General features: G+C 42.7%; 1 protein-coding gene across 1 annotated transcript in view; it reads right to left on the bottom strand.

Moving 5' to 3' along the window:
- Positions 1 to 15,771, bottom strand: part of hdac4 (histone deacetylase 4) — a 458,769-nt gene that overhangs the window by 80,764 nt on the left and 362,234 nt on the right. Inside the window, exon 13 of the mRNA XM_078551420.1 lies at positions 7,936 to 8,205. Coding sequence (XP_078407546.1) covers positions 7,936 to 8,205 — 270 coding nt within the window. The remainder of the gene's footprint in view (positions 1 to 7,935; positions 8,206 to 15,771) is intronic.

The following is a 15,771-nucleotide window of genomic DNA, read 5'->3' as shown; positions in this document are numbered from 1 at the left end:
GGGTGGCCCGAGGCGTTGTTGCGAGAGTTCCTCAGGGTCGTATAATGGCCCAACCATCTTCTGCTGCTTCATCGATGACCTTCTCTCCATCATAAAGTTAGAAGTTTGCTGATGATTGCATAGTGTTCAATCCCATTCATAACTCCTCAGATAATGAAGCAGTCCGTGCCTGCATGTAGCAAAGCCTAGACATACTCAGGCTTGGGCTAAGTGGCAAGTGGCATTCTCGCCACACAAATGCCAAGCAAAGATCATCTCCAAAAAGAGAATCAAACCATCAGTATTGATCAGAAACTTAATGAATCAGCCACATAAATTCTGCAGCTACAAGAGCAAATCAGAGGCCGGGAATCCTGTGGCAATAACTCACTTCCTGACTCCCCAAAGCCTGTCCACCAGCTACATGGCAGAAGTCAGGAGTGTGATGGAATACTCCCCACTTGCTTGGATGAGTGCAGCTCCCACAACACTCAAGGAGCTTGACACAATCCAGGACAAAACAGCCCGCTTGATTGGCACCCCATCTACTACCTTAAGCATTCACTCCCTCCACAATTGACACAACCAACAGCAGTGTGTAATATCTACAAGCGAAACTGCTGCAACTTGCCAAGGCTCCTTCAGCAACACTTTCCAAACCCATGACATCTACCACCCAGAAGAACAAGGGCAACAGGCATATGGGAACACCACCACCTCCAAGTCTCACACTATTCTGATTCAGAACTATATCACTGTTTCTTCACTGTCGTTGAGTCAAAATCCTGGAATTCTTTTCCAGTACCGTGGATCTATATGGCAGAGACTGAAGTGGTTCTAAAAGGTAGCTCATCACCACGTTCATAAGGGCAAATCAGGTATGGGAAATAAATGCTGGCCTTGCCAGTGAGGCTCACATCCCACGAACGAATATTAAAAAAATGATGCATACACTGAATGCTGTACAATCTATGTAGCATATGCTGTAGCATACACTTTCCTGTGAGGCTTTACATGTTGAACTGTGCATAAACACAGTCACTCAGCTGTGATCACAGTTTACATATTTGACTATTCAAAGTATTAGGGGTGAATCTGAATGAAGCAAAAACCATCTTACACATCCTTGTACAGGCACTGACAATTCCACTGGAGTAACAAAAACACAAAGTTTATTAAAAGGAATTTATACATATATTCAGACTCAAGTTTCAAGTTCACACACCTTTTAGTAATAACAATTAGGCTTGCAAGCTTCTCCTGCCTTCCAATAGGGTTATTTTTCCTCTGCAGAAAAGAGGAGTTTTCCAGGTCAAGATCACATGTCACTTATTAGAAAATAAAGTGACAGGTGCCCATTGCAGACAATATTTAAATGGAATACTATGGGAACATCATTGCTGTGACTTACTGGGGTTGTTCTCCTTGGAGCAAAGGGACTGAGGGGAGATTTGGTAGAGGTACATAAGATCATGATAGGCTTAGATAAGGTAGACAAAGAAAAGTTGGTCCCATTAGCTGAAGGTTACAGAGTCAGATTTTTAGGTTTTGGGCAAGAGATGTAAGGGAGATGCGAAGGACAGCATTTATTACGCAGTGAGTGGTAACGATCTGAAACTTGCTGCCTACAACAGTGGTGAAAGTGAAGAAGAATTATTTCAAAAGGAAAAAACGTAGTTGAAGGAAATAAACTTTCAGGGCCATGAGGATACAGCAGGGGAAAATGGGACAGGTTGGATTGTTCTATAGAGGCCCAGCATGCACTCGATGGGCTGAATGGCCTCTTTCTGTGCTGTGATGACTCTACAACATGGGCATGTATGCACCTTTCAGCCAGGGTCACTGAATAGCAATCAACATCAAACATAGCCCAGTAACTAAAACTAAGATCTTCTAGCCTGAATGATTAGTTTTATACCAGAAGACACCTTGATTCCTTCAGCTACTTGGTGATCAGGAATATTGAAATCTATTTTTATTAAGTAATGGAAGAAAGGAAGTAAATACATTTTGAAGGGTCAGGAAGAGTGGACTTTCCAAAATTGTGAACTTTACTGGATTAGAAAATCCAGGGTTGGAGCATCCTTTAAGATTGTGTGATAGAGGATTTTTCATCCTCCCCTCTCTATCTCTTTCCTCTATCAACTTTTGAACTCTGTTACTGACAGTGGCCATGTACTCCTATTACCCTCATAGAAGCAACATTTCTGATGCAGATAAACTACTGTTCCTGTTCTATTCAATAAAATCTAGCTGCTGATTCTGCGTGGCAAATTTTTAAATTTGAAAACCACATCTTTAGCTGGAGAACAGCATTAATGTACTCAATTTAGACATTCCATTATCAGAACTAGATTACAAACGGGGAATAACGGCAGTAAGGAGATTTAAGTTATAATAAGTAACTGAAAATACTAGGGTATATAATACATTTACAATTTAAGTTTATATTGAGTGATTTAAAGCTAGCACCTACATAAGCTTGCACATATCAGAATTCTCACATTAAACTTTTTAGAGTGTTACATTTATTTATCTGGATGTAAATTTACTAAGGCTATGCAGCCAGTGAAAGCTGCACTGTACCTTTCAAACGATAAACATTATTGTGCACATAGATCATTTCTCTGTCAGACAAGGAATATTTTAGGACTCACGGTTGTTTTCTGATGCAATCAGCTTCATTCCAATACATTCCCTAGTGTTGATCACTTTTAACTACACCATCAGTACTTTTACTTTTATAAACATATACAAATTATCCCCACTGGGTTAGCTAGAAAAAGATAGCAGTCATTTAGAAACCTATGAAACCCAATCTACGGAACCTTCCAAAAATTTCTTCCTAGCCTTCACTATCCTGCTTCTTGAAAGCAGAGCAGCCGATGCACAGCCTTACAAATAGTCTCAGTATTGTCACTCCCCTGGAATAAAGCATTGCTCCTGTCTGTATCCAGTCAATTACATGTCATTAACATGGTTCCTCACCGACCCCTGGCTCCAGATGAGTCTCTCCATTTCATATCAAGCCATCTTAGGACATTGCCCATTGGCGATATCACAGGAGCAGCCCAGCAGCGGGGATGAGAAAACTTGGAATTTTCATGACAGGAAGAAATGCAAACTTTCCTGTCAATTATGTCAGTAGTTCGTGTCTAAATGCAGCAAGACCTAGGCAACATCTAAGCTTGGGTTGACAAGTGTCAGGAACTCACCAAGGCTCCTTATACAGCACCTTCCAAACCCATGACCACACACTTGGGAACAACACCACCTGCAAGTTCCCCTCCAGTTCCAATCTGACTTGGAAATATACATCGCCGTTCCTTCACTGTAGCTGAGTCAAAATCCTGGAACTCCCTTCCTAACAGCTCTGTGGATGTACCTACACCACATGGACTGCAGCGGTTCAAGAAGGCAGCTCACCACCACCTTTTCAAAGGCAGTCAGGGATAGGCAATAAATGCTGGCCTAGCCGGCAATGTCCACATCCCATGAATGAATTAGAAAAAAAAGAAAATATGCTTTTCTTTTTCATTACCCAGTATGCAACCTACTTATTTCAGAAAAACTCCTCAAATTTAATTTTAAAAATGCTCTCACTGGTTTCTATTTACTTCCTTGTCTTGATCTTTCCATGGTCGGCCCTGTTTCTGCAATTCTAGCTGTCAAACAATGCAAGTGGGCGATGTGGGAGATACAGCCTGGAATGACATCCATGGGAACTTTTCAGCCTTCACTTGGTGATTTCCAATGACAGCAATGGAGAGATTAGGTACTCCACATGGGGGAAACTGCATACACTATCACTTGACTCACTATTAGGTAGTACCATAAGTTAGCTCCAACACATTGCACCAATGTTCTGTTCTTGAATCACACAAAGGTTGAATACTGGGAGGATACTGAAGGTAAAATCTCTAGGTTATTTAGGGGCAGTTAGATATTATACAAGTGGGGTACAGGCTTTTCTGGAAGGATGAACTCAGTGGGCTAAATGCCCTTCCTCATCATTATCTTTACAAATGGCACCATATTAAAATCCAAAGTTATTACTTTGAAAAAATACTTAATAACTTGTTTATGCACAATAGAGGATCGATTACATCAGAAGATAAAATCAAGCCTAGGGCTTGGATTTGCAAATGAGCAGACAGATGAGAAGCCTCAAGCAATTATGCAGTGTAGTTTACACAAAAAAGCAATGCAAATCACTGTTTTTAGGTTTCTATTTAACATTTTTAAATTCAAATAGAGTCATTTGTGCTTTATGTATGGTGAGATTAATTAAGTTTAAAACATCTTATGAGCATGATGGAAACAAATTTGAAACATCCTTGGACTGATGACATTTTGTTATTCACTTACAAATATTTCTATCATAACCTCAACAACCCTATCAGCACTGCTTTCCACTGGCCAAGATTACTAGATTCCAATCTGACATTGATTCTTTTGTCATATGTCCTGGTCAAAGATTGGAGTCAGATATTACCCTGTATGTCAGCGAACCTGGTTCCTAACATTTTTGTACTAGGGTTTTGTTTGTGTGAACTGCAGCCAACCCATGACAGCCAGCTGAATTAAAGAAACACATGAGACCAAGATGTGTTTACCTTTGGCACAGACCACACACAATTCATGGTCCAGAATGTTTATTTGTTCTTTTGAATACAAGTGCAAAATATATTACATGGCTGGCTGTACTCAGGGGAAGAAAGTAACATTATTAAGATTTACAATTAGAAAAATCTATCAAGACAGCAGCAAAAGAAATTAAACAAGTCAGTCGCTAAAATTATGCTTGTATGTTGTATTAATGAGGTTACACAATAAATATTAATCACAGTTAAAATCAAAAGTATGTTGGTACAAAACTGGAGGGCCGATTTTAACTCCCAGTGGGAAACCGGCAAAAGCAGGTGGCATCCGTGTCCAGCAACTCAAGTTGAAGGCTGGCAGCCTTAACAGCCCGCCAGTCAGCAAGATGTCCATATCGGATAGTAAACAACAGCTAGCTACAGACGGATGAAAATGTTTGGAGCTTTCATTGTTGTTAAGGAGTAACTTGGACAGCAACTTTTGACATCCGCACATGCACAGTTAAACACAGAAATCAGAAAGTTGTTGCCCTTCTACCTCCTACCCAAAATCCACAAACAGGACTGTCCCGGCATCATGTCAGCCTGTTCCTGCCCAACGGAACTCATTTCTTGCTATCTTGACTCCATTCTCTCTCCCCTTGTCCAGTCCCTTCCCACCTACATCCGTGATTCCTCTGACACCCTACATCATATCAACAATTTCCAGTTCCCTGGCCCCAACCGCCTCCTCTTCACCATGGACGTCCAATCCCTCTACACCTCCATCCCCCACCAGGATGGTCTGAGGGCTCTCTGCTTCTTCCTCGAACAGAGGCCCGAACAATCCCCATCCACCACTACTCTCCTCCATCTGGCTGAACTTGTTCTCACACTGAACAATTTCTCCTTAAACTCCTCTCACTTCCTCCAAATAAAAGGTGTGGCTATGGGTACCCGCATGGGCCCCAGCTATGCCTGTCTCTTTATGGGGTATGTGGAACATTCCTTGTTCCAGTCCTACTCCGGCCCCCTCCCACAACTCTTTCTCCGGTACATCGATGATTGCTTCGGTGCTGCTTCATGCTCTCGTCGGGACCTGGAAATTTTTTTATTAATTTTGCTTCCAATTTCCACCCCTCCATCATTTTCACATGGTCTATCTCTGACACTTCGCTTCCCTGACCTCTCTGTCTCAATTTCTGGTGATAGACTGTCCACCAATATCCATTACAAGCCTACTGACTCCCACAGCTACCTCGACTACAGCTCCTCACAGCCCGCTTCCTGTAAGGACTCCATCCCATTCTCTCAGTTCCTTCGCCTCCAGGGCCCTCAACCGTGTCCGGCCCATCACCCGCGCATCCGCCCTCACACCTTCTTCTCCCTCCCAGAAACATGATAGGGTCTCCCTTGTCCTCACTTATCACCCCACCAGCCTCCGCATTCAAAGGATCATCCTACGCCATTTCCGCCAACTCCAGCATGATGCCATCACCAAGCACATCTTCCCTTCACCCCCCCAGGCAGCATTCCGTAGGGATCGTACCCTCCGTGACACCCTGGTCCACTCCTCCATCACCCCCTACAGCTCAACCCCCTCCCACGGCACCTTCCCATGCAACCGCAGAAGATGCAACACCTGCCCCTTTACTTCCCCTCTCCTCACCGTCACAACAAGGGCCCAAACACTCATTTCAAGTGAAGCAGCATTTCACTTGCACTTCCCTCAACTTGGTCTACTGCATTAGTTGCTCCCAATGCGGTTTCCTCTACATTGGAGAGACCAAACGCAGACTGGGTGACCGCTTTGCAGAACACCTTCGTTCTGTCCGCAAGCATTACCCAGACCTCCCTGTCACTTGCCATTTCAACACTCCACCCTGCTCTCATGCCCACATGTCTGTCCTTGGCTTGCTGCATTGTTCCAGTGAAGCTCAACGCAAACTGGAGGAACAGCACCTCATCTTCCGACTCGGCACTTTACAGCCTTCCAGACTGACTATTGAGTTCAACAATTTTAGATCATGAACTCTCTCCTCCATCCCCACCCCCTTTCTGATTTTTCCCCCTCCTTTTTGTTTTTTCCAATAATTTATATAGATTTTTCTTTTCCCACTTATTTCCATTATTTGTAAGTGTATTTCCATCCATTATTTTATCTCTACCTTTTAGCCTTTTTCGATTCCTTCACCCCACCCCACCCCCACTAGGGCTATCTGTACTTTGCTTGTCCTGCTTTCTACCCTTAATTAGCACGTTCCTTTAGATAATATCACCACCTTCAACAGCTCTTTGTCCTTTTGTCTGTGACATCTTTTGGTTATCTCCACCTATCACTGGCCCTCTATCCAGCTCTTCTTGTCCCAACGCCCCCCTTAAACCAGTTTATATTTCACCCAAAACAAAAACAGAAACAGAAATACCTGGAAAAACTCAGCAGGTCTGGCAGCATCGGCGGAGAAGAGCACAGTTGACGTTTCGAGTCCTCATGACCCTTCAATTTATCTTTATATTTCACCCCTTTTCTATTTTTCCTTAGTTCTGTTGAAGAGTCATGCGGATTCGAAACGTTAACTGTGCTCCTCTCCACAGATGCTGCCAGACCTGCTGAGTTTTTCCAGGTATTTTTGTTTTTGTTTTCGATTTCCAGCATCTGCAGTTTTTTGCTTTTATCATAGTTGTTGCCCGAGTTGCGCTGTACCTCCAGGAGTTATGATATACCCTTATCTCACTGATATATTCAGAATTCAAGTACGTGAAGGACATGAAGTTGTGGTACTTACCTTGTAACCTTGAAAATTAACTTTTAAGAGTGTGGAATCTCATTTCTTCAGGTTTTAATTATTGTTGGAAATTTTAAAAATTAAAATAATGTTTTACTTTTTGTTATCTTTCTCTTAATCCTATCTCTATTTACCTTTCTGTACATGATTTGACATTGAATTACATATTCAAACTTACACTTCCTGGTTTAGGCTCTGAGTTCAATCCGCGTTAAGAAAATGCACAGTTGCTTGCTATGTTCACACAAGTACAGGTTCCCTGTAAAGGGTACCACATTGTTTTGACTCTCTAATTACCACAGTTAGCAGTGCAAAAGCCCAAAAGTGTAAATGTAATTTGTCATTTGCTCGTTGCTGATTGAAAATTCCGGGCCATTCATTCTCGGGTAAACAAAAACACTAATCTGAAAAGATCATCAGGTGAAAATTCTGCAGCAGGTCTAATTTTAAGCAAACTACAAAAGCTAGCTTAAGAGTTATCTACTTATGCACTCTTGCCCTTCATCTCCACGAGTCCTTAAGCTCAGCTGAATTTGTACAAAGTCACTGATGTAGTACAAATATTTATGTGCGCTAAAACACAAAAATACCTGTCTGAAGAGTAGTTCCTGCTGTTGCTCTGCTTGCCTCTTTCTTTGCTCCAACTCCTGTTGCTCTCGCTGCTCTTCCTCTTCTTCATCACTTTCAATTGGTTCTTGTTTGACCTGTACCACCTTGTTCATAGTTGTAGACTCATTCTGATTGACACCTCTGTCTGAGTATGGTTCTTCTGGCATGGCCTGATGTTCTCTGAGCTCCTCTTCTGTTTCTTCAGGGTGACTTTCATGCTGCCTGGGCTGCTCGCTAGGTTTTGGCATCAGCTGTAAAATGACAGGAGGGGGGAAAAGAATTGTTAAATAATTTAAGTGTCAAAGCCAACCTACTCCAACTGTATACTGCTTCAGAGCCAGATTCTTTAAAATCTTCAGGTCTGCATTTCTATATTTTCACAATATGGAGAAATTCTGTCCTCTATAAACAACTGCAAACTGTTTAATCAATTTGCAGTGATGTCTTCGCTATTATTAAGCCTTTCATTGTAAAGATCACAGCACACTGACAGAGGACACTGTCAAGCTGATGCTCGCACAACATTAAACCAAAACATAGAAAGCTATTAATCTACACATCTCAAATTCAGTGCGCAAACTGAGGGCTCAGATGATGTTCTAAACCATTTGAGCTTCAGTCTTTTGGTTTGGGATATCACCTGCATTAATAAATTACTCACTTTTTCTGTGTACTATGAAGCAATTTAAAAAAAATATGTGGCTAATATAACAACAGCTCAACTAGAAGTATTTCACAAATGTCCTAAAGCATTCTGTTTTAAACATGCTGAGTGACAAGTCTTTAATTTACAAGTTCAGGAATTAATTGGCATTCACTGTGTGTTGTTTAACTTACATACCTGCATTAAACTGACACACAAATATTGCCGTTCTTCTATGCCAAACAATTTCATAATTTGAAACAAATTAGTAATGTATACCTGAAATCAAAACAGAAAATGCTGGAAAAACTCAGCAGGTCGGGAAGCATATGTGGAGAGAGAAACAGAGTTAACTTTTCGAGTCCATATGGCTCTTCTTCAGCAGACTTGAAATGTTAACTGTTTCTCTCTCCACAGATGCTGCCAGGCCTGCTGAGTTTTTCCAATATTTTCTGCTTTTATTTTAGATTTCCAGCATCCGCAGTATTTTACTTTTATTACAGTAATGCATACCTGCCCATTTTAAAATCTGCACGACATTCAGCTAAGCTGCGAGAACAAACATATGCCATATCTAAATCAATTAAACACATCTAGTTTTTGGAAATTTGGCACTTGCAAAAAGGCCATGCATCACTCCACAGTGAACATACTCAATCTAATAAAATTTGATAAAATGACTTAACCCTCACCTACATTTCATATTTCAGCATAAATCTACAACACTGAAATATGTGAATGTGTCAGTAATGATTAGGAGATGTGTCAACTCTTTGCAAGTTGAATACCAGCAGTGATCTGAATTACTGCAACCAAATTTCTCTGTTGTGGGTTCAAATCCCACTCCAGAGACTTGAGTTCAAAATCTAGGGCTGACATTCCAGTACAGTTCTGAGGAAGGGCTACGTAGTTGGAGGGGCCATCTTTCAGATGAGATGTTAAACCAAGACCGCACCTTTCCTCTTAGGTGGGAGTAAAAGATCTTGCAGCACAATTTCACAGGACAGCAGGGTATTTATTCCTCAACCAACATCGCTAAATGTCACCTATCTGGCCATCATCACTTGCTGTTTGTCAATGTAAATTTGCTGCCATGTTTCCTACATTACTACAGTGGCTATACTTCGCAAGTAATTAATTGGTTGTGAAGCACTTTGGAATGTCCTGCAGTCATGAAAGGCGCCTTATAAATGTAAGTCTTTATTTTCTTCATTGCTGAAAGTGATAAAAATTGAGGGGAAAAAGGGCCTTTTAAAAATTATAATAATGCTAAATATGCAAAGTAAGTATACACCCAAAAAAGGTGTAAGTTAATTGTGTAAGGTAATTGAGTATCCCCCAAATGAATGAAAAAAAACCCAATTAAACTGGAAATAAATTAAGGTCAACAAAATCTACAACGAGATATAATGGAAAGAAGTCTGGAGGCGAGGGAAATTGCCAGAACAGCTTGGAAGGGAGACTAGAAAAAGTGTGCAGATGAATACAACAATGATAAATACGAACATGGGGCTAAGTTGGTAAATGGAGTTCAGGCACAGATCAGCCATGATCTAAACGAAAGGGCAGAGCAAGCTTGAGGGGCTGAATGGTCTTCTCCTACTCAGATGTTTAATTAATTGCTGAGCACATTTTTAAAACGTTCTTCCTGTAAGAAGTTTAAACAGTCTAATATGCAATAAAGTTGCGTTCTCTTCAAGGATTCTGCATTTAACAGACAATGGACCTATATCATGAGCTGTGTGAACTTGAAGGGAGTGCTTCCCCAATGAAACTGACAGGCCAGGAAGCCTTTCATCATTGAAACTGAAGAGCTGCAACCGTGGCCAGCTGAGAAGCTGCTACTGGCAGCACTCCTTCTCAGAGTGCTTGCTGAGTGATTGCCAACTTTTTGGAAGGCACTTCATGCGTCTTGCAATTCATTCGCCATCAGCTACATTATCCCTGCTGCCAGTCTTCACCTAAGCATGGCATAGCTTATACAGCCCTACTTTAAACCTCAAAAGAAGAAGAGAAGCAGCAACATCAGGTGCCTTTTCCTTAGCCACATGCCGCTCCATGTGACAGAGGGGATGGACACAGATCCAGCTCTGAGCAGGCAAGGTCACCAACATAGGGTCTACAGGCAGAGCATCAGCTCTCTTGACATGTGTGAGCAGCAGTGCCTCAGGAGGCTCAGGTTTTCACAGCAGGTCATTGCTGAAATCTGGAACAAGACCTCCTCCTCAGTGCATGAGGTAAGCAAGCATTGCCATTGGCCATCACGATGCCTGCCACTAATGTTTTCCTGTTTGATCCAACCCTTTAACAACTTTAAAATTTGCTTCCTTCTTGCCCTGGCTATAACTTTCATTTTGAAAGAAAAATAAATAAGATTTTATTTGGCTTCTGTTTCCACACAGCCAATCAAAAAATCTACATTTAAGCACAACAAAGTGCATAAACACATCAAAGCAGGACAATATTCTGCTACAAGAATAAATCAGTCAGTTATTTTGGAGTCTGACAAAATCCACATGACTAGACTCATCCACAATGCTCTAAGGGTTAAAAAACAAATTGTTCATTCTAGCGCCATCCATTATTTAGGTATTCAAGTTCTCCAGCTTTTATAGACACACTAATGACCTCTGCTCTTTGCCCTTGGGCTCTGATTGCAATTGGCAGAAATCCAGTGGGGAAGAGCTGAGGTCAGCGCTGCAAGTTCACAAAATGTACATTCCTGAAACTGCCCTCCACTTTGCACAGAAATATCTTCACAATGGGCAGCGCTCAGCAAGGAGGAACAAAAACTAGGGATAACAGCAGCTTTCAACTGGAAAACTTTGGGGGCTACAACTGTAACTATTTTGCAAAGACTTGTTAAAAACATTCATTAAAGAGGGTCTAGATTTATTCTCTTCAGGCAAATGCATGTCATGACAGTACTTATTATTTGCAGTCTGAATAAATATTTAGCAAAAGGAAATTTAGTTTCTTGGCCGTGATAACGTATATTGCTCAAACAAAATACACTTCCATTATAAGTCTGGCTACTTAACAGCAATTCTTCTCAGACCAAGATCCGTATCTTATCTGAACACTCTTTTGACAACTCCATTTCCGCCAATAATGCATTGTTCAACCTTGGTATTAGGGATAAAGACATGAGCATTCAAACCTCGTTTTTTCTGAAGGGCTGCCCATGTCCGAGCAATCAGGTTCAGGAAATTAAACCCTATTATTTATGGGAAAAGAGATATTGCACAAGTCATAGGGACATAATGCATCTCCTCACAATCTGCACTCAATGTAGAACTACAAGGCTGAGAATCACAAGGGAGCTCAATGTGCCACTTCCTACAAAATTCCTTCGAGCATTTACCTTGGCAAACATTTTTTAAAAATTCATTTTTATGAGATGTGGGCTTCGTTGGCTAGGCAAGCATTTATTGCCCATCCCCAATTACCCTTGAGAAGATGCTGGTCAGCTGCCTTTGTGAACTGCTGTGGTCCCTGTGGTGTAGGTACGCCCACAGTGCTGTCAAAGAGGGAGTTCCAGGATTTTGACCCTGTGACAATGAAGGAATGGCGATATATTTCCAAGTCAGGATGGTGAGTGGTTTGGAGGGGAACTTCCAGGTGGCAGTGTTCCCATGTGTACACTGCCCTTGTCCTTCTAGATGGTAGTGGTCATTGGTTTGGAAGATGCTGCCCAAAGGAGCCTTGGTGAATTTCAGCAATGCATCTTGCAGATGGTACACACTGCTGCTACTGTGCATCGGTGGTGGAGGGAATGAATAATTGTGGATGGGGTGTCAATCAAGCGGGCTGGATTTCTAGATTGCCCTGGATTTCTTGAGTGTTGTGGGAGCTGCACTCATCCAGGCAAGTGGAAAGTATTCCATCATACTCCTGACTTGTGCCTTGTAGATGGTGGACAGGCTTTGGGGAATCAGGTGAGTTACTTGCCACAGGATTCCTAGCCTCTGACCTGCTCTTGTAGCCACAGTGTTTATATAGCTAGTCCAGTTCAGTTTCTGGTCAATGGTAACCTCCAGGATGTTGACAGTGGGGTATTCAGCGATGGTAATACCATTCAATGTCATGGGGTGATGGTTAGATTCTCTCTTGTTAGAGATGGTCATTGCCTGGCACTTGTGTGGCGCGAATGTTACTTACCACTTGTCAGCCCAAACCTGAATATTGTCCAGGTGTTCCTGCATTTGGACATGGATTGCTTCAGATTCTGGAGTCACGAATGGTGTGGGCATGATGCAATCATCAGTGAACATCCCCACTTCTGACCTTATGATGGAAGGAAGTTATTCAGGACGCAGCTGAAGATGGTTGGGCCTAGGATACTACCCAGAGGAACACCTGCAGTGATGTCCTGGATCTGAGATAATTGACCTCGAACAACCACAACCATCTTCCTTTGTGCTAGGTATGACTCCAACCAGCGGAGAGTTTTCCCCGATTTCCATTGACTTCAGTTTTGCTAGGGCTCCTTGATGCCACACCCGGTCAAATGCTGCCTTGAAGTCAAGGGCAGTTACTCTCACCTCATTTCTGGAGTTCAGCTCTTCTGTCCATGTTTGAACCAAGGCTGTAATGAAGTGATGAGTTGAGTGGCTCTGGTGGAACCCAAACTGAGCAGCAGTGAGCAGGTTAATGCTAAGCAAGTGCTGCTTGATAGCACTGTTGATGACCCCTTCCATAACTTTACTGCTGATGGAAAGTAGGCTGATGGAGCGGTAATTAGCTGGCTTGGATTTGTCCTGCTTTTTGTGTACAGAACATACCTGTAAATTTTCTACATTAACTGGTGGATGCCAGTGTTGTTGCTGTGCTGTAACAGCTTGACTAGGGGTGCAGCAAGTTCTGGCGCATAAGTCTTCAGTACTATTGCCGGAATATTGTCAGAGCCCATAGCCTTTGCAGTATCCAGTGCCTTCAGCCATTTCTTGATAACACATGAAATGAATCGAATTGGTTGAAGCCTGGCATCTGTGATGCTGTGGACCTCCAGAGGAAGCCGAGATGGATCAACCACTCGGCACTACAGGCTGAAGATTGTTGTGAATGATTTAGCCTTATGTTTTGCATTGATGTGCTGGGCTCCTCCATCATTGAGGATGGGAATATTTGTGGAGCCTCCTCCTCCAGTGAGTTGTTTAATTGTCCACCACCATTCACGACTGAATGTGGCAGGACTACAAAGCGTAGATCTGATCCACTGGTTGTGGAAATGCTTAGCTCTGTCTATCACTTGCCGTTTATGCTGTTTGGCACGTAAATAGTCCTGTGTTATAGCTTCACCAGGTTGACACCTCATTCTTAGGTATGCCTGGTGCTGCTCCTGGCATGCCCTCCTGCACTCTTCATTGAACCAAGGTTGATCCCCTAGCTTGGTGGTAATGGTACTGGGGAATATGCTGGGCCATGAGGTTACAGATTGGGGTCGAGTACAATTCCGCTGCTGCTGATGGCACACAGCGCCTCATGGATGCCCTGTCTTCTGTTCGAAATCAATCCCATTTAGCACGGTGTCAGTGCCACACAACACGATGGAGGGTATCCTCAATGTGAAGCTGGGATTTTGTCTCCACAAGGACTGTGCGGTGGTCGCTTCTATCAATACTGTCATGGACAGATGCACCTGCAGCAGGAAGGTTGGTGAGGATGAGGTCAAGTATATTTTTCCCTCTTGTTGGTTCCCTCATCACTTGCTGCAGACGCAGTATAGCAGATATGTCCTTTAGGACTCTGCCAGCTTGGTCTCTGGTGGTGCTACTGAGCCACTCTTGGTGATGGACATTGAAGTCACCCACCCAGAGTGCATTCTGTGCCCTTGCCACCCTCAGTGCTTCCCTGAAGTGGTGTTCAACATGGAGGAGCACTGATTCATCAGATGAGGGGGCGCAGGTTATGTTTTAATCAGCAGGAGGTTTCCTTGCCCATGTTTGACTTGATGCCGTGAGACTTTATGGCAGCCGGAGTTGATGTTGAGGACTCCCAGGGCAACTCCCTCCCAACTGTATACCACTGTATGGCCACCTCTGCTGGGTCTGTCCTGCTAGTGGGGCTGAACATAGGGATGGGGGTGGTGGTGTCTGGGACATTTTCTGTAAGGCATGATTCCGTGAGTATGACTATGTCAGGCTGTTGCTTGAGAGATAGCTCTCCCAATTTTGGCACAAGTCCCCAGATGATAGTAAGAAGGACTTTGCAGGGTCGCCAGGGCTGTGTTTGACGTTGTTGTTTCTGGTCCTTCCGGTTTCATTCTTTTTGGTAGGCTTGCTAGGCCATTAAGAGTCAACCACATTACTGTGAATCTGGAGTCACATAGAGACAACAGTTTCACGGTCATCATTAGACATTATTTTTATCGAATCTGCTGTGGTGGGATTTGAACCCGGGTCCCAAGAACATTACCCTGGGTCTCTCGATTAGCAGTCCAGTGGCAATACCACTATGCCACCGCCTCCTCCATGAAAATGCAGTTTGGGGAGGCGTGTGCTACTAGCACCCCTAATATATCTGACCCTTCACAATTAAGAGTAGTCTTCAACTTCAAATGCCAGTGGTCCGAAGTATAGGGTAGTGTCAAAAAATATTACTCAGTGGAAATTGCACAATGGCCTGAAGCTGCTGCAACTTCTGGACCAAGTGAAATACAATACAGGATAACAGTCCAATGAAATACAATAGTGTAAAATTAAATGGAGTAGACATAAGTTTAAATGGAGAAACAAAGCAGTTTGAGTTATTTGAATGACCATGGCTAGATGCATACTCAGGTTAAAATTCTAAAATACAAATACCATTTCTGCCTGTTTTAGTTTCAAAACATTGAGTTATTTATTCATTGTCTTCAGTCCTCGCCACAAAAACTTTGCTCCCTAGCCACCAACTCCATACCTCTCGAAAGCAACTGTGAGGGTGACCAGGCTGATTGCAACCTTTGTTTCACATTTGATCCTGAATGAGCTTCTAACAAAATATCCATGCCATTACTAAGACAACCTATCTTTACATCCATAATATCGCCCGATACCACCTCTGCTTAGCTCATCTGCTACTTAACCCTTCATCCATGCCTTCATTATCTCTGGACTTGACTATTCTAGCGCACACCTGGCTGGCCTCCCACCTTTTACTCTAAACTTGAGGTCACCCAAAATTCTGTTGC

Source organism: Cetorhinus maximus, chromosome 11, assembly GCF_964194155.1.
Source record: "Cetorhinus maximus chromosome 11, sCetMax3.hap1.1, whole genome shotgun sequence".
Taxonomy (NCBI): Eukaryota; Metazoa; Chordata; class Chondrichthyes; order Lamniformes; family Cetorhinidae; genus Cetorhinus; species Cetorhinus maximus.
The sequence above is the reverse complement of the archived record's forward strand: the minus strand, read 5'-3'. Positions and strand labels throughout refer to the sequence as shown.